Genomic DNA, 20,104 nt, shown 5'->3' with positions numbered 1-20,104 from the left:
CATTGCTTGGTCTCTGCTCCTGCCAACCTAGCAGTTTGAAAGCACGTCAAAGTGCAAGTAGTGCAAAGTGCAAAGTACCCAGCGGGAAGGTAAATGGCGTTTCTTTGCACTGCTCTGGTTTCGCCAGAAGTGGCTTAGTCATGCTGGCCACATGACCTGGAAAAACTGTCTGCGGACAAACATCGGCTTCCTCGGCCAGTAAAGCGAGATGAGCGCCACAACCCTAGAGTCGTTCACGACCAGACTTAACTGTCAGGGGTCCTACCTTCTGTTGATAACAGAACCCATGGGGGGGGGTGAAGTCGTGAGATTCAATCTCTATATATGTATATGCATTTGGATTGTTATAATTTTATATTTGTAAAATCAAATAAAAACTATTTTTTTAAAAAAAATAGATTACTCTAACAACTGTATTTTTTCAGACAGGCCTTTCAAATCTGAGATTCTTGGCCAACAACATCTCACTGATGTGTCTGACATTTCTATTGCGATACTGTGGGTTTTTTTGTCTGTATACCACTTTGTGATATTTTATATAAAACTGTGGTTTACACAAAGTTTACACAAAGTTTAGTAATAATATCATTGGTGATGATGTAGCCTACTGGCATTCTCCCAAGGTGAGATCCTGTGAGCTTTTTGCTGATCCAATAGGGCAAGGGTAGGGAACTTCAGGGCCACACACTAAATGCAGCCCTCCTAACTTTTCTATCTGGTCCTCAGGATTCTCTCAAGGTCACAAACTTTCATGAGCCACACACCTCACCAGCCCTGCTTTGCATCCTCCTTGAGTTTTTTCACCTGGCCGTCAAGTGACCTTGAACTCTGATAATGCCCCCTGTTTACCTGGATGGAGCATGGAGTGGGGGGTGGAGGGGGTGTAGAAATGAGCCTGCTGTCCAAAGGAAAAAATTACATTTCCTGCTCCACCCACCACTGGTAAAAGGGGAAAACCAAATTTTCAGAGGCAGGCCTTTTTGCACATAGTTATAGGCAGGGATAATTGCTGAAAAAAGAAAGGAAAAGGAAGAGAGAGAACAAAACACGATCACTATAGTACAGATTATTTTTCTAGAAGGCTGGTGCAATAAGTTATTTACTGTACTGATGATTGATGGTGTCAAAAATAAAACAGACTCATTTTTACTGTTTGCAAGTAAAAGGGCACATTCCTAATAGTGCCATTTAGAGTATATTGGTTTTTTTAAATGGAAACGTCTTTATATAAAGGATGTTATATAATAATAACAACCTGAGCAATCTATACCCAAACTTCTGTTTCCGAGCTCCATTAAATAATGTGCATTCCATAACGGAAATCTGTAACTGCAGAGGAATAAAGGAAAGCAAGAGGCTGCATACAAATGTTCAGTTAAAAATAATCTCAGCCAAAAAAAGAAGGGGTGGGGGGGGGGAGAAAGGCTTTAAAAAGATTATTTCACAAAGCATCCAGCAAAACTCAAAATCTTTGTGAAAGAGTTGGCAAGATGCTCCTCCTTTTCCTATTCTTTGCATGTGTGCCCTCTGATATAAGAGTAATGTAGGAAATAATTTCTTGAATCTTTTTTCTATTTATTTGGTATTAACTTGAAGTATTAACTATATACTTGAATCTATTGTGCTGAAGAAATTAAAGCTTATCTCCTAGTCTTCAGACACGACTCTCATTTGAGAGGTTGCAATGAGCAGCACTGTAATATATTACAACTCCCCCTTTTGCCATACCCTACAGAAGTACAAGTTGCTTGCAGAATTTTTGTTTATATGATGCAAACACAAAATCAACATTGCAGAAAAATGGAGGGAGGGGAAATATTTGCCTACCAATTCCAACCCCATTGGGTCATTTTATTTAGCGAAGTAGCAGTTGTAAGTCACTTAAAAGAAGAGACGCCCCCTGCTTCCCTTAAGGGGGTGATCTCACAGTCTCTATGAGTAGCAACAATTTTCTCTGTTGAAATTCAACCTGCTACAGCAATGTAGTACCTGCTCCCTTTCTAAATTTTGTTTAGAGCTGATGTAGAAAAAAAGAAAGGGTGAATTCAGGTGTGCAAAACTGACCTTTTTCTGTGTGTACAGTAGAGATCAACATACCTAAAAAAATTCCTTGCACAGCTATCTTTCCCCAAAACTCTACCTTCCATGGACATTAGTCAACAAATGATCACATTTAATTTGTTTAACTTGTATAATAGGCTACTAAAAACCAGTGATGTATTAATTCTTAGTAGCCTGAGACCCAGTCATTCAGTGCATACATCTTAATCAGATTTTCTGGGTCCAGTACTGTTAAGTATAATTGCTTAATTGTACATTGAAATGGAAAATGAGTCTGAATGTGTATTGCTAAAGGGGAATGGAAAATTCCACCAAAGCTAAGAAGAGCTCTCTGGGTACCTAAACAGGTTGATAATTAACTGTTGATGTATCTCTGCTGGCTCACTCACATGGTGTTTAACTTAAGATCACATGGAGGGTTATTCAGTTGCAAATCCCTATTTTGGGTGTGTGAGTTGTCTTTTCTCTCAAGTCACAGAAGACAAAGGTGTGCAAATGAGTCTCTTCTGGAGAGAAAACAGCCTCCAGGCTAATGGACTCTGTGGGAGAGAAAGAGGTCTGTTTGTCAGCTCTGATTGTAAATAGTATTCAATATTTGTAAGAAGCTGAACCTGTGCTTGGACAAGTACATGATATTATGCAACTATTTGGATATATCATTTATTACTTTAAATCAGTCTGAAAAAAGTTGTGTTAGTAAAGATTTGAAACTATATTTTGGGTCTGGACAATATTTATTCCAAGAGGAGTTAGTTTTTATTCATCTTATTGCTTCAAGCTGTGCAATATTAATATCCACAATATGTACACTGTGTGTGGATTGGGTCCTCTGTTCCACTTGCAAAAGAGATCACAAGTATTTGCAACACTTTGTGACACATGCAAGTAAGACGATGTCTGACAAACAAAATTCTAACATGTGAAGCTTTTCCTGTAAATGTATTTCCACACTAGAAAAAGCTTAACTTATTGGATTTCTGCCTGCCAAACAGCTGCTAATGACACAAGAACCCTGCTCTCCCTCCAATGCCATTCCTAAACCATGCAAACAAGTGTTGTGAGTTGCAAACCAGTTATGTTACTGGTACAGGTCTTTCATCAAATGATCTTAGGCTGGCAATACAATATTCAGAGCAAGACCAGAAAAGGTATTTCAGATGGCAATGTGTGTAAAGATATTTAAGGTTTACAGCAACCAGATGCCCATGCTTGGATAAATTCAATATAAAAATTGTTAAAAATAAAGCTTTGTATTCTAAGAGCATGTGTTGCGGTTATTTATTATTTATACCTCAGAATTACTACAGCAATGTTATCAGCACAGGTCAACCAACACTTTTTGTTTTCTTGAGCAAAAAGCCTATGAGTCTCTATCATGAATATACCCATTTTAGTTTTATACCAGCAGCAACAACCCACCCCAAAGTATCCCACCATCATGGGTAAGAAAGCAGCTAATCACCACTGTGCCAATCACATTTCCCTAAAAACGCACATACCAGAAGACTAGATAGTGGACTACATTGCAGTACTACTACTCTCTCACACTCTGCCCCCTGTAATATTACTATAGCAACACTGGGCTACTTTACAGGGGTGATGTAACCCCCACTTTCTCTGCCACAATACCCACCCCTTTTGCAATATAGATATGTGATTGATTTAATGCTTACATACTCAAAAAACAAAATAGTTTGCATAAATTAATCCTCGGTTAGTAAGAGCAATAAGCTCTTGTCTTTGCTGCTTCCTTTTGCTTTGGGGTGGACATGCTGTTGCCCATTTGCATCGATACACAAATTCTGGATTTCTCTATTATTTTCTTATTGCAAATTCTTATTACAGTGGTGCCTCGCAAGACGAAATTAATTCGTTCTGCGAGTTTTTTCGTCTAGCAAATTTTTTCGTCTTGCGAAGCATGGCTATTAGCAGCTTAGCGGCTATTAGCGGCTTAGCGGCTTGACGTTTTCGTCTTGCAAAGCAAGCCCATAGGAAATTCGTCTTGCGAAGCACCTCAAAAATGGAAAACTCTTTCGTCTAGCGAGTTTTTCATCTTGCGAGGCATTCATCTTGTGGGGCACCACTGTATTATTCTCTTTACCAGAGAAGATGAGAAAACAGCTTCAAAATAAGCACTTCAAAATGGGCCAGGAAGTCCTTTCTCTACTGTCTGAAGAAGGAACTTCCCTGGGCCATTTTGAAGCCATTTTAGGTCTTCCCTTGCATGACTCCAAATTTCTACCTAGCAGTTATTACCTAATGAGTTACCTGGCCACCTTTTGGCTAAACACACTAAGGTGGGAACAGTCTCATATCTCACAACGCAATTGTTTCAAATGGTGTCTGCTCATTTTCTTTCATAACTTTTGTTCCAAAAGGGTTAGATACTTTTTACAAATGAAATTTAGAATCTGGATCCCTTTCTGGTTCTGGGCCCCATGAAGATGTATGGCCTGCAGAAACCTCATCAGTTCTGACCTTCATTCTTCAAACTCCATCCCAAACATTGTTTTTCTCCTGTCTCAATGGCTATCCAGATAGATGGACTCATTCAAAGCTATTGTTTCATTGATACAATAGTAGTAGGATGGGATGTGAGCATCTCAGTTGCCATGGCTACAGCTACTTCCTTAAGATATGCCTAATACAGCCCACTATCTGTTATATGATCTCTAGGGTCAAGGAATCATTCACAATAGCATCTAAATTGGCCTTCGCCAACCTGGTGCCATCCAGATGTTTTGGCATACAACTCACATCAGCCCTGCCAGCATGGCACCGGTTGGGTGAATGCTGGTCTAAACCCTTCATTAAGTGCCAAGTTCGATAGAAAGGCTTAAGTACAATAGCATGTTGAAATTCATGAACACAGTTATAGTTAACACAAACACACCACCAATCTCAAGTAATCACACACAACACTGGGGGCAGAAAATTGCTACTGAGCCTGTAGCACTAATAAAGTTAAAGGACACAATCCTTTGGGGACTGAGAAGGTCCAAGTGAAGTGAATGGGGGCTGCTTTTGCACAACTTCCATTAATCTCAATGGGACTTACGTAGGAGAACAGCATAGTGGGTTTTGCCCCAATAGGCTCTGAGTGCCTGGAAGAGGCCCCCTTTCTCAAAAAGCTCTCTGGGGTCAGTGTCAAGAAGGCTTCTGCCCTGATGTTTTGGGGACAGCTGAAGAAGTCACTCACCTCATAGACATTAAATTGGCTTTGTCCTCGTGCCAATTCACGGTAGCTGGTTGTAAACTCCCCAATGAAGTCGTGGCTGTTAAGTGGGAAAGAAATTGCTATGAACAACACTGTAGAACAAAGGTACTCCCATTCCATCACCTCCTCTACTTGATAGGCCTCTTTTTTTAACCGAATAATAATGATGATCCCAGCAAATAAGTGACAAGACCCCCTTCTCATCCCTGCCACACCCACCTTTCATTTTCCCAATGTGAATCTTACACATGTGGCCCTGGGATAAAAAATGTTGTTGTTGTTGTTTACATGATAGGGGGAAGAAAGTACTCTGCCAGTACAATGCAGCCAACTGCATAAGCCAAATTCCTTTTTACTAAATGTGTTGATTAATGGGAGAGGGGTCATATTTTGTATAAATTGTTTTGTTTTGTTTCCTGGGGATCCTCAAAGAACCTCAAAGCATTTCACAGACCTGCAATGCACAACACTGCTAAATTTCTTCTATCTAACTTTGGTTTCAGTCCAGCTTCTCCTAGCCAGAAATAATTAAAAAAAACCCCACATTTTTTTTAAAAAGGAGTTATAAATGCCACTTACCTGCCATCTCGGTCCCAGTCATATACCTCCACCTTTATAGTTCTGGAAAAGATGACATTAATGGTCATTCCCAAAGCAAGCTGCCATCCCTATTGCTATCACTTCAGATTATTTCTCTCTGTGGAATTCGTTGGCAAGAAAAATGTCAAGCTGTACACGAGAGATAAAAGTTATCCTTCGCAGAAAACCTGGGGGAAATGAGCCCCAGTGGGATTTTGGTGATATTAAAACTGCACTGCTTTCTTTCTGTGGCAGGGAGTTTCCTGTGTGAGTCGTACAGTAGCACTTCTGAGCTATTTGGGAATGAGGTTTCTGTACATTCGTATACTATAGTTCAGGCAACAGGTAGATCATAGCACGTCTGCAGTAGATCACTGGTAGATCATTGGCTCCCCCCAAAGAAGCTGAACAACTGTGGCTCCCCTAAAAAAGCTCAACATTTGACCTCCTCCCTGAAAAAACTCAACAACTTGACCTGAATCCCGCCCCCAAGGGGGTAGATCACTGCCAGTTTTTAACTCTGTGAATAGATGGCAGTCTCTTGGGAGTTGGCCACCCCTGCTACAGTTAAATGAGAATGTGTTTAAGCTGATGGGCTGTGTACATATATACAGTATCTCCAAAGCACATTCAGAGCACATTCTTTCCCTCAAAGAATTCTGGGCATTGTAGTTTGTCCCTCACAGAGTTACAACTGCTAGCAACCTTTAGAAAACAACAATGTCCAGAGGGGGGAAATGTGCCTTGAATGTGCTCAAAAGGTATAGTGTGTACACAGTCATGGCTTTCAATGTGTTAGGCAATTTGTTGCCAGGGAGTGAAGCGGGCAAGATGTCCTTTCTTCTAAGTCCTTTCAGAATGTGTCCCGACAGGAAAAGGAGCCAGAGACCCCCATTTTTTCCATCTCCAGTAGCCTGTCCACCCATGAAAGAGAGTGAAGAAGCTGCCACAGCCCCTGAGGTGGTGTCCCTACAGGCCCTCTCCCCCCTGCCTTCATCACTGGCAACTGCATTGATGCCAATTTCTGATGACATCTTGCAGGGTCTGGCCGAAATCTCATGGGTTCTCATGGAGAGTGACAGATCTCGTGAGATTTCGGTGAGATCTCACCAGAAACTCGTGCCGATGCCAGTGGTGCTGTCAGTCCCAGTGGCCCGGCAGAGCAGGGTGGCACTTCCCATCTTGCCTCAAGTGGCAAAAAGGGGACAAACCACCCCTGGAGCCATACTTTGATAAGTGAAAAGTTGGGATATAAAAGATTCTGACAAATAAGCAAATAAACTGGTTTTGCTTTGTCTTTGAATAATGAAGAAATGTGAGTGGATGCTGCCAGATGAGCTCTCTAGGCTTTATTCAGTTGCACTAGGAAAGAGTTTCATCTTTGGTTAACAGATGGACCCACTGTGGCCAAGTTTGCAAACCCAGTGTCTAAAGACTATTTTGCTTACAACGACACCAGCTGTTCTCATTACTCCGAAGAAGGCAGTGGAGATGCTGGCCACAATCACTTTCCTCCTACTGTCCCCCTTCCTATGCCAGGTCCCCAGCCACTGGGTTGTTGTCAAGAAATGCCCTTGGCTAGCCAGCTTCTTAAACTCCTGTTAGAAGAGTGACAGTGATTAATTCACCCGTGGCTCCATGCATGTTGACAGGTGACAGGTGAAGTCTCACGGGTATTGGGGAGAGCGGAGAAGTCAGATCACTCTTTCAACTCCAGTTGGAGTTCATTTGCAGAGAATGTGCCACGTCCCCCAGTGACTTTTGCAATTGCTGCCTAAATATTTTCACTCCCTCTTGAAGCTTGCCAGTCTGCAAGCCGAACGGCTGCACTAGCCAGCAAGTTATAGAAAATGAATGAGTGGTAAAATATACAGCAAAGCCAGTATTTCATCAACAAATAGATAAGAATTCCTAAAAGGCCATGAAAAGGGGAAGACAGCAAATAACAATAAACATGCTCATGAAGATGAAAGAACATCGGATTCCTGTTGTGTGGAATGAATGGATATCCAATGAATGTGAGTTCTATGAATCCTTCTGTTGGCTAAGAGACTGCAAGGTTGGGAGGACAAACCCGCCATCTTTCACCCAGTGGTTTGAAGACCTCACTCCCTTTTCTGTGTTTGATCATACAGTGATACCTCCGGTTATGAACTTAATTCGTTCCAGAGGTCCATTCTTAACCCGAAACCATTCATAACCTGAGGTGCGCTTTTGCTAATGGGGTTTCCTGCTGCCGGCGTGCGACGGGTGTGTGACTTCCATTCGTATCCCAGGGCAAAGTTTGTTGGGAAACGCCCTGGGGTTGCCCCTGCAGTCCTAAACTCCAAGTGTCGTCCAGTATGCACAGCTCTCGAAAAGGCATTTCCCTTCTTCTCCAGTGAGCTTCAGTGACATATGCACACTAATTTTCTAGCATGACACAGCAAGAAGTGTGAGACATCGTAGAGCTAATCTACGTACAGTGGTACCTCGGGTTAAGAACTTAATTCGTTCTGGAGGTCTGTTCTTAACCTGAAACTGTTCTTAACCTGAGGTACCACTTTAGATAATGGGGCCACCCACTGCCACCGCGTGATTTCTGTTCTCATCCTGAAGCAAAGTTCTTAACCCAAGGTACTATTTCTGGGTTAGCACAGTCTGTATCCTGAAGTGTCTGTTACCCAAGATACCACTGTATTTATTTACACACTTTTTACAGACAAAGGAATCATGGTGCTTGCTCTCTCCAGCTCTGAGAGGAAACAGGAACAAGTAAAAGCAAAAGTACAGTACAATAGTAAATACAGCTGAAGAGATAAGACTGTCTTCTGTTCCCACACTCTTCCCAGACAGGCATGTGATTTACACCAATCTCATCTGCAGCATCGGAGGCGTGAAATACTGACAAAGTTTGCTACAGGAGCATCTACTTCTGGGTTAGCGGAGCTCGTAACCCGAAGTGTTCATAAGGAGGACGGTACGTAACCCGAGGTTCCACTGCATGGCTTATAACCACTAGTTTTGTTTAGATACCTACCTGGACTGCCTACATGTTTAAATCAGAATTGATAAAATATTATTTTTCTGTCAAGCTGGCAATATTTCTTTTAAATTATCACTAGTTTGATTTTTTCTCTTCTTTCTTTCTGCTATATTCACAAAAACGTTTGTGAAAAACATTTTTCTAAAAAGTTGAAAGAATCTTCACAAAAATATTCACAAACTTAAGGATGGCAGCAAAAGAGAGATGCTGTTATCTCTTGGCGAGCTGGGAGCAGAGCGCAGAAAGCAATCAAGGCAGCCAGTGGTCTGCTACATTCCTATCTCAAATCACTCCAAAGCTCTGCTGAAGGAAAATATAGAAATCTTTTCAATAATAAAAATATCAAAGGTGGGGAACCTTTGTACAGCAGGCTACATTCCATCCATGTAGAGCTTTCTACAAACACCTATATATGTCCATAGAATCATAGAATCGTAGAGCTAGGAGGGACCTCAAGGGTCACCTAGTTCAACCCCCTGTAGAATCTCAGCTAAAGCCATCCAACCTCTGCTTTAAACCCTCCAAGGAAGAAGAGTCCACAACCTCCTGTTCCACAGTCAAACAGCTCCTACCGTCTTATCCCCAACCCAGTCAGGCAAAAAGCATTATAACCGTTCAAAGCCCAAACTGGAGATTTCTCACCTAACCAATGATGAGGGCTGTCTATGGGTTGCAAAGTCCAATGGGACAGCACTGATAACCTCTTCTTGGGTTGAGAAGTGCTGCTCTGATCTAAAAGGTAAAGGACCCCTGGATGGTTAAGTCCAGTCAAAGGCGACTATGGGGTTGCGACGCTCATCTCGCTTTCAGGCTGAGGGAGCCAGCGTTTGTCCACAGACACCTTTCCAGGTCATGTGGCCAGCATGACTAAACTGCTTCTGGAACACCGTGATGGAAACCGGAGCAGCGCACGGAAATGCTGTTTACCTTCCTGCTGCAGCGGTACCTATTTATCTACTTGTACTGTCAAACTGCTAGGTTGGCAGGAGCAGGGACAGAGCTCACTCCATCACATTCCATCACTCTGATGTGTATCACTACTTGGACAGTTAATTTGTGTTTATAGTACCCAGAACGGAAAACGGCAGTTTAAGCCCTAAAAAACAGGCAGATACTCAATTTAAAGCTTGCCAGTTGGTAACATCAGGACACACATTATCTTTCTTGGGTCTCTATGTGCATTTGCTATTCCCTTCTGCAAATGAATTCCTTTCAGTCTCTCAGATTTTAGAATTTCACAAATTTCTTAGAACAGACGTACACACTATTTTTTAATGTGGTAAACCCATGAGCTTATATTGTCTTATCAGTTTAATACCCTCTAAATATTTCACATTTCAAAAGAGCGACACTTGGGTGTATTTATTAACACCCTTATTCTCACACCAAAGATCACTGCTAGACATCCCTCCCTATACACACAATTATACCTTGTTGAAGGCTCTTCTCCACCTGACAGGAGCTGTGCTCTGCAAAAGCCTGATATTATATATATTTTTGCACTGATTTAGATGCATGCTCTTCGGATTATATGGTGGAAAAAACACGATGGTCTTATAGAGCTTTGTTCCATTCTGACTGGTGGAAATTGCAGCGTTGCGTCTCAAGCAAACAGTATTTTCTGCCATCTTTAACTTGTTCATCTGCTTCTGAACAAGTCCAAACAAATTATTAAAATGACTCCCACCCTCTTATCCTTGCAATTCCTGCATTGGATCTTTAATTAGTTTGTTTCGACTGCTGCGTGGGCCTTCCCCACCCCCACCCCTCATTTTTAGGTGGTATATTTTTAGCTTTAGTTGCCATGGAAACATATGACACTGGGACCAAGCTAGTCACCGATCGAGACAACAAATGCAATCTTCTCCTCATTCTGTTTCCTGATTGAAAGTGTGCTTTCAAATATTAACCTTTTCCTCATCCAGTAGTTGGAAATGACAGCAGGTGTTGGCTGCAAATCCTGGCTACTTACAGGGTAGGTGTTTGTATAGAAAGTCACTACCTATAGCTGTATTTAGAGCTCTCCCCTTGATCCCTGTTTCTATGATCATCATCCATGTGCAGGACTGGAACTGCCCAGCTGATATGAACAGGCTTACGGTACATCCATACTTGCAGAAGTACAATCAAATGTAGCAGAAGAAACCCTAAAGAAAAGTGAGGAAAAGCAGTTCGATGAAGACTGAGCTGCCCCTGACTGTTGTGGGGCAGGGGTGGAAAGTTGGAGGTGGAATGTCATATCTTGGAAAATGCCATGGCTAGCTGACTCAGATCCTGAGCAGGAGCATACAGAAATCTTCTGCTGCAGGTCCCTCCTTGTTGCCTTCCAGTCTTCATTAGCAATAGCTTCTGCAACTCTCTACCCACCCTCCTCTACATCAGACTCAAGCAGACAAAATGTGCTCCAACTCCATATATTTTATTCTCTGTAGGAAGCAGATTGGTGAAATTGATGCAGTCAGCATATCTCAAAGACCTTCATTGGCTCCCAGTACATTTCTGAGCACAATTAAAAGTGTTGGTGCTGACCTTTAAAGGCCTAAATGGCCTCGGCCCAGTATACCTGAAGGAGCGTCTCCACCCCCATCGTTCAGCCCGGACACTGAGGTCCAGCGCTGAGAGCCTTCTGGCAGTTCCCTCACTGTGAGAAGTGAAGTTACAGGGAACCAGGCAGAAGGCTTTCTCGGTAGTGATGCCTGCCCTGTGGAATGCTCTCCCATCAGATGTCAAGCAAATAAACAGTTATCCTATTTTTAGACGACATCTGAAGGCAGCCCTGTTTAGGGAAGTTTTTAATGTTTGAAGTTTTATTTTGTTTTTAAGGTTCTGTTGAAAGCCGCCCAGAGTGGCTGGGGAAGCCCAGCCAAATGGACAGGGTAGAAATAATAAATAATAATAATATACAGTGGTACCTCAGGTTAAGTACTTAATTGAAACTGTTCTTAACCTGAAGCACCACTTTAGCTAATGGGGCCTCCTGCTGCCGCCGCATCGCCAGAGCACGATTTCTGCTCTCATCCTGAAGCAAAGTTCTTAACCTGAAGCACTATTTCTGGGTTAGCGGAGTCTGTAACCTGAAGCGTATGTAACCTGAGGTACCACTGTATTATTATTATTATTATTATTATTATTATTATTATTATTAGGAAATGTACTTTGAATATGCTTTAGAGGTCTAGTATTTACATAACTTCATTGCCACCCTTGCAGAACTCAGATACCCAAACCATCTGAAGGCAGCCATGTTTAGGGAAGTTTTTAATGTTAGATGTTTCTTCTTCTTCTTCTTCTTCTTCTTCTTCTTCTTCTTCTTCTTCTTCTTCTTCTTCTCCTCCTCCTCCTCCTCCTCCTCCTCCTCCTCCTCATTAATATTCTATTGGGAGCTGCCCAGAGTGGGCCCAGAGTGGTTGGGGAAACCCAGCCAAATTGGCAGGGTATAAATAATAAAATTATTATTATTATTATAGGCTTAGTATTTCTGCTGGTTATTATTATTTTTAAAATTATAAAAAATAAATGTGAGAACAGAGATCAAGCACTCACTTTTGATTATCATGAGTTAAATTTTTTTTTTAAAGTTCTTATAAAAATTCAGCAGCATTTTAGTGCTAATCTCTCCTTAGATACACATTACAGTATGCTGTTTGTCCTAATGAACATGCATTTTTCTGAGTCATTTTCCTTAATTAAATGTATTTTTGCATGTTGTTTATATGAATATATGTATTTCACTGCACACTTCACCCTAATATTCTGTCTCTACCTTTTTATGACCTTATTCTTTTGCTACTGTTTGCTTTAAACTGACTGTAATTCTGCGTTTTGTAAATTGCTATAAGCAGCCAGTGTGGTGAAGGGTGAGTAAAGATATCAACAAAAACAAAAAAACAAAAATGGAATGCAAAATGTTTGGTTGGAAGGCTGCAACACAAAATTCAGAGAAGCTCAAATTTGGAAGAGTAGCTGCCTTTTGGTTTGTGTATTGCTCTGGGAAATGAGAATTAGGCAGGTTCACATTAAAATGTGAGCTGCATCTCTTTCCATCCCCAGTTCCCTGTCACAGATAGGTTTAGCCTTTTCATTTTACCCAGGTAAAATGCAGTGGCAGCCGGAATCATATTTCACATAAATTAAGCCACCTCTAGAGGAGAAAAGTGATAGCAAAATTAGAATAATTTAGAAAACGAAACAAATACTGTTAAGTGGGGGAGTGTGAAGTGTGGGGGAGAAACACTGAGAACCAACCCTGAAGAAACATATCCAGCCCTTTGCCTGTGTGCTCTGAGGGTCAAATAACTCACAGGGTGTGTAATTTTTTTTATTTAAAAGCAAGAATTCAACCATTTGTGTTGCTGTGAGAAGAGCACTCTTGGCTGGCGGAGAGAGACCTGTTCCTTTTCAAAGCAAAGAAAATGGAAGGCAGCGAGTTTTCAGTTTTGCAAGAAGCAAAAGGCCAGAATCATTTTGACCCTTCCTTCGATAATCTCCAAACTGAGGCCCTAGTATGGCAAGGTCAAGAACTGAATACATCTCAACCTGTCTGGTTGCTATTCTGATTGATGCGCTAGGTCTAAATGTGGTTCCCAAGAGGAGGATTGTAACGTGTTCTAGGGCATTGCCAGATCTAATTGTTTATTAGTCTCTTCTAGTATAGAGCCTTCACCATAATAGCATTTTTGAACAAAGTTCTGACCCCCACCAATGCAGCCCCTGACATAAATTAGCAAGCCGTGATGAATTCTGACTGGCTCCAAGAGACACAGACATAAACATCTAGAGGGATTTGTATTAGAGGGATGGTGACAATAATTAAAGCTGATGGCAGGCCTTCATGGCAATATATAGGGCTCCCATGTGTACTCTAAGCAGAGTAAGATGGATCTTGGGCACTGCCAAGAATTTCCTTGATAAATATATTCTGCAAACTTTATAGTGGCATCATTGCAGACCCAGCATTTAGGTGGAAAACCCTCACGCTGAAAAACTTAATGGCAAGGTTTCTATACATGCAAAAGACTTTTTCTTTGGATCTGCCTATGACTGGGTCTCCAGTGATTCTACTATAGTAGCATCATTGACACAAGACATTTTCTCTTCCATTCAATATAGTTCTCTTCAAGAAGGAAGATAAGGGAGAGAAATGAGAAATCCACTCCACTTCACAGTGAGGAGGAGTTGCGGTGGACCACATGGCCACCCACTCCTCTCCAGGGGCGGGGGACAAAGTCCCACGTCTCCCGGAGGTTCCTGGCCACATCATTCATCTGCCAGCCAATCTGCTGGCTGGGGGGGCATGGCCAGGCCCCTTTTAAACTGAGGCTCAAGCCATTTGGCCATTTGGTTTTCACCTACCTCGTAGCAATCGTCACAACTTTGTAAGGTTTGGCAGTTAGGCATTGGTTGATCTTATGATGGGGGAGGGGAGGTGTGGCCATCACCTGCCCCTCCAAGCTTAAGGGTATTCCATTAAAGGAATCCAGGGGTGTGGATCTTGTCCGAAGTCCGGGGCTGGGCTAGGGCCATGCCACAACCCCATCGGGAACCCAGGGGGAGCTCGAGTTGGTTTGCATCGACGGGGCTCCCCCTACCGGTGGTTGACCCTTACTGGACTCCCTGTGTGACAGGCAGGAGTCAGACATAGTCGGGTCAGTTCCAATGCCTAAGCCAATACTGCTCATATTCTGTAACCAATAAAGTTGTGGCCTAAATTTGCCCAATAACATTAACCTAATATCCATTTCCTTGTGTTTTATTCATCAACCTCGGGGTCTCGACACACAACTACTGCCCAGTTTGTATGCTGGATGTACGTATGCATGCATGTATGTATGTATGTATGTATTATCACCTCGGGTTTCTTCTGGAGAAGCTAAAAAAATAATAAAAATGGGTAGAGTTAAAAGGCTCCAGAAAGGACACTCAACAACCAAGAAGCAGTTATGAGTCTGTCAGTTCAACAGTACCATCAGACTGACCCACTATTTCCCCAAGCTTATTCACTTTGTTCCATTGGTGTACTGAACCTGGCTTCTCTATGGGCAAATCCAACACTCTAGCCAATGCCAACCTGGGCTCCTCCAGATGTTTTAGGCTACTCTGGGGCCGATGGGAGTTGTAGGTTGAAACATATGAAAGACTCCAGGTTGGCAAAGGCTGCTCTCATCCACAACTGAACATCTGATTTCTGGGCCAATGGAATTATATGCAGGTCCCAATGGAAATCATTCCTCTAATATTATCCTTGTAACAGGCACTTAGAAAATCCACTCTATTGGCAAATAAAAAGACATGGACCTCTCAGTGTGGATGTGTGGCTAATTCAAATAACTGTAAAATGAAGCCCAGTGGGCACAATCTAGCAATGCCAGGAACTTTAAACAGTGCGATGCTATCGCTGTATACACACCTACTTGGGAGTAAGCTCCACGAAATTCATTGAGGCTTTCTATTGAATAGACACATACAGGATTGCACCAAACATCCCATTGCCTTCAAACTGCTTAATGTAATCCTGATCCTAGTCAGAATTTCTAAGCAATAATTGCAGCATTCAAGTTTCATGTTGCTTGCATAACCAGCAATATTGCATCGATAAGTATATCAATCTGGATGTATTTAGCTGTTCAGAAATGAAAAAGAAAATCTGTAAATAAAATTAAATTAATCCAGTATCACTGGATTCAAATCACTCCCATATCAGCAACCATCAAACTTGAGAATTTATGAAGATGGGGGCGGAGGGAACCAAAAAGCACTTGAAAACCCATTCACATAAATAGAACTATGTCATTCGATATGTGGCTAGCATCCAAAAACTTGAGTGCATCCCAGGTCTTATTAGGCCAGTAGTCACTTTCTATAAGAACAGAATATGTCAGTGCAGAATACCCTGAAGGAAATGTCTGCCACCTCATTGGGTTGTGTAGTAATTTGTCGTGAATGCTAGTTTGGGCAAAATTAAAGTCACAGTTGAGCACACTGCATCCTTGTAGAATGGACAAGGCTAAGAAAAAGGCCATCCAGAGCACATATATTTGGAAGTATGTGTGGAATAATTTCACACTTACTAGAAAGCAAGCCCCACTGAACTCAATGGTATTTAGTTCTGAGCAAACACACAGAAGACTGCTCTGAACAGCTGCAAGAACTAGAGGGCTATTATGGGCTCCGGTTCCTGAACGCTCTTTACCATTCCTTTTTCCCCTTTGTGAAATGGAGCTCCAGTGACATGGTTGCTTGTGAGGATTAATAAGATAACCATAGCAAAACCCTTCACATGCCCAAATGGTTATAATAATGCACTGACAGATTATCAATGTAAGTGATGGAGTGTTCTCAGCTATATTTTTTGATGGATACTTCGGAGTGCAACCTGGAGTCCTTCAGAAAATGATGCATTGTGGTTTTTCTTCCATTTTAGCAAGATAGCCTTATGATATGAAGCCAAGAAGTTGCAGCCAACTGGGTCATTTTTACACCTAAGAAAATATGCCTTGTGGGAGTCAATATTCTTATAGATTCTTCTCTTTATTTACTTTCTTTCAGGAGGAATTTTATTAGGTTCATTTGCTTTTAAATCTCAGAAGTCTTAGCAAAGCAAAGCAAAAAGGTTAAAGGGAATTGTATTAAAGGATATGAAAGCAAATCATTTAGGAAAATGCAGTAAGCTGTCAGCCCATTTCTGGAGAATGACTGAGCAAAATAGGTATGAGGTACTATATCTTACTGATTTAAGATTCCAAGTTACACAGAACTCTTTATCATGAAACAGAATGAATGAATAGGTCCTAAGATAGTGTCTTACACTTGCTTACCTGGGAGACAACCCCACAAAGCTTACTTCTGAGTAGATGTATTAGGATTGCATTCTCAGTCACATTTTTTTGCTTTTCTGTCAAGAAATGATGTCCCTCCACAATGAAGGGGTGGGGGAGACGTTTTGTTCATTTGATGAACACTTTGCCCAGTATATAGCTGGGTTTTATCACCAGGAACCACTGGCATGGAAAACAGCTTTGTAAATGTACATCAGGGCTGAGCTTCTAATCAATGGTAAACATTGTAGATTTCATAGTGGTAAGAGCTGCAATTAAAGCACAGCTCTCAAGCTTGCAAGTGTAAACACACGGATGCTGAGAGTGAATTCTATTGTGTTTTATGACAACCGCAAGCTGAGTGAAGAATATATTGCACTGGGTAATGGGCCCAATCATTCTTCATGTAATTGGCATTCCTATGTACAAGGCTCTCTTATTACGCTGATTAACATGACTGTCAATCCCCTCCCAGCAAGACTATCTCTCCTGAATTGCTACTGACCTTTTCTATGGTTTTAGGCATAGGAATGCTAGCTGCTTTTGCAAATGAAACAGATAATCCATCTCCAGGACATCTTCAATCACACCTTTCCCAGGCCTTTTAGTTCATTTCCATCCATCAATCACCCATTAAGTACATCTCTGTTCCAAGCAGCCTTCTCTAGGGAGTCGTCTCTCTTCACACCACCTCCACTTTTGCCTTTTCAGTTATGTTGACAGAACCTGAGCCATCTAATTTGGAACAGATCAGAGCCCCAGGTTTTTAGATTCTCTTAAGTCCCCAGGGAAGAGAAAACACTCACATCGCTTTGTTACTGGATGTGACAATTTCTGCAGTATATAGTGCATAGCCAGTTGGGTTACAGAAATCATAAGCCATAGCTGACCTTGGTTATTGAACATACCATCATTTAAACTAACCAGAGTTTGGACATAAACACGGAACTCTGGTAAGTTTAAAAGCAAGTCCGACCTCATCTTCATGTGTGCATATAATGCTAAAAAATAGTTTAGTGCTATATCCGGAAAGGGTCAATACGAAGCAGGGGTATCTCCTACTCCACTGCTCCAATGGTCCACTCATCTTCCCTTCTTTCACCCACAGTGAAGGCCAGTCCATTCAGGCAAGTGGGGCACTGCCCCAACAACCTGTCAGCTCCCTCTTCCTTGGTCTCAGTGTTGTCCTTATAGAACTTGGCAAGGAGGCAAATAGGAAGGAAACGAGAATTAGCTGGCTTTGCCTCTCCTCGGCTTTGGCTCCACCTACTGTTTGGGCTCCCTCTCCCTGCAGTCAGCCCTTCCAGTCCCAATGGACACCAGTCACCACTGATCCCCACTCTCAGCTCAGTTTAAATCCCACTCACTGCAGCATGTGGGTAGTGAATGAATTGACTGAGTACTGGTGGTGGTAGCACAGTTAATGCATATTACCAGATCTCACTATACAGCTCTGAAAGTTGCAGGAGGCTCTCAGGGTCTGGCCCCGAAAGCCTTAATCCTCAAAGGGCTTGTGATTCCTATGAAGTCATAGAATCAGTGCAGTTGCTAATACAGTAGGAAGAGGTGAAATTGACAGTTACTGTTTGCAGAGGCAAAAGGGAGCTGTTGTCGATTGCTGCATGCTTTTCTTATTTTGAGCCTAAGAGCAAACGAAAGATCCTGCTCAACCAGATCAAGAGTCCAGTTTCCTATTTTTCCAGCCGTGACCACCCAGGGGCTTCCAGAAAGCCCACAAGTGAAGCTTGAAGGCAAGAGTGCCCCCCGTAGAGCTTGAAGGCAACAGCACCCCTGCATTCCTTATCCCCAGCACCTAGTATTTAGAGCGCAACTTTGGGGGCATCTGTGACATTATGTTGGATCCAAGCCTCCCTCAGTGTTGCTTTCCTGTAAGACCTCCTGATCCTTTCCTCTAACAAACCAACACACACAGTTGTCAAAGCGGCATCTTATTCCATGGGGTCTGTACCTGTCATAGTCTCCATTGCACAGGGCCCGCACCGGGATAGCAAAGGACTGCCATACAGGGTTCAAAGTGTTCTTCACCACTTCGGTTTTGTGGCAGATGGTAAATCTGGCAGGATACAAATAATGACAGCTGAGTTAGGGTAGACAGGGAAAAATAAATAAGAACAATGCTCCCCTAATGTCAGGCAGTCATGGACAGGGGCAGACTAACACAAGGTTGGACCATGACCAAAATGGATTACTTGCTTTTAAAAATGTAACAACTCCCTAACAAAGCACCATCTTGGTAAAAGGTATCTGGATCTTCCTCAGTGAAACTGGTCTTTTGGAGGAGCCTAAATAGAACTGCATACAACCAAAGGGCAGCATCATAGACCTTCAGTGCCAGCAGATCAAAATTTAGAAGCCAGAGGTTGGGAACCTGTAGCTCTCCAGATAGTTTTGGACATGCAACTTCCATCAACCCCAGGTGCTTCCTCAGCAACTGAATGAATGAAATGGCCTTATACTGAGATCAGCTGGTAGTAGCTGTCTGAAATCCTCAGCAGAGTCTCCCCTATCTTGGGAGGGTGGAGAACACCAATGAAAATGGAAAAGGAAGCAGAAGCTGCTGTGATTTGCATGCTTGTCTGTGGTCAGGAATGGAAATCTGTCAAGCAAATTCAATTGGTGTCCACCAATATCATTGCTATTATTAAGTCTGCAGATGATACGTAATGACATAAGAAGAGCCTGCTCTATCAGGCAAGGGGCCAATCTAATCAAGCTTTGTATTCTCATACTAGCCAATGAGATGCAGGACCTGAACACAACTGCAATCTCCCCTGCTGTGGTTTCAGTAGCCCTTGCCATTCATGCAGTGAATCTGGGGGGATATCAGACTCTGGATCAAACTGGGGACCCCCACCCTGGATCCAGTCCCAAATAAGTTTGGGGTGGGGATTATATTTCATTAGGCCTTTAAAACCCTAATTAAACACCTAGCTGAAAGATGGGCATGGGAGGGAGACCATGCATAGTTCTATTCTAACCCCATTTAACTATGTAATTAATTTCCCCCTCTTTTTTTACAGCATTTTGATGTTTCCTTTACAATGAAATGTGAATGTAAGTTATGTAAACAGTTATGTATGTTACATAAGTTAGGTACCTTATCTTAAATAGGGGACATGAAACGTATAAGGTAGTATTTGGCGGAAACCAAACTGCAGCAACACAGAAGCAGAGTTGATTTTTTTTCCATAGTTGTTCAACTGTTGTTACCTAGTTTCTAAGCCGAGTCCCTTGTTTGGAGCAGGAGGATGGGTTTATAATACTTCTATTGTTAGAAAAGGAGGGCAGCTGCACCATGGATGTGGTGCCCAATACATTTTGAACAAACTCATTATCAAGGGAAATGTTTTATGCTTCTTGGCGGGGGGGAGGGGGGAGTGCTTGGGA

General features: G+C 42.2%; 1 protein-coding gene across 2 annotated transcripts in view; it reads right to left on the bottom strand.

The window, feature by feature from the left end:
- The window catches only part of LOC310847411 (copine-5), a 124,012-nt gene that overhangs the window by 30,462 nt on the left and 73,446 nt on the right, over positions 1-20,104 (bottom strand). For both annotated transcript variants that reach the window (XM_083745216.1, XM_083745215.1), the window contains 3 exons: positions 18,666-18,770; positions 5,858-5,899; positions 5,261-5,336 (listed from right to left, as the gene is read on the bottom strand). In XM_083745216.1, coding sequence (XP_083601342.1) covers positions 5,261-5,336; positions 5,858-5,899; positions 18,666-18,770 — 223 coding nt within the window. The remainder of the gene's footprint in view (positions 1-5,260; positions 5,337-5,857; positions 5,900-18,665; positions 18,771-20,104) is intronic.

This window comes from Podarcis gaigeae, assembly GCF_964106915.1.
Source record: "Podarcis gaigeae genome assembly, chromosome: 6".
NCBI classification, from domain to species: domain Eukaryota; kingdom Metazoa; phylum Chordata; class Lepidosauria; order Squamata; family Lacertidae; genus Podarcis; species Podarcis gaigeae.
The sequence above is the reverse complement of the archived record's forward strand: the minus strand, read 5'-3'. Positions and strand labels throughout refer to the sequence as shown.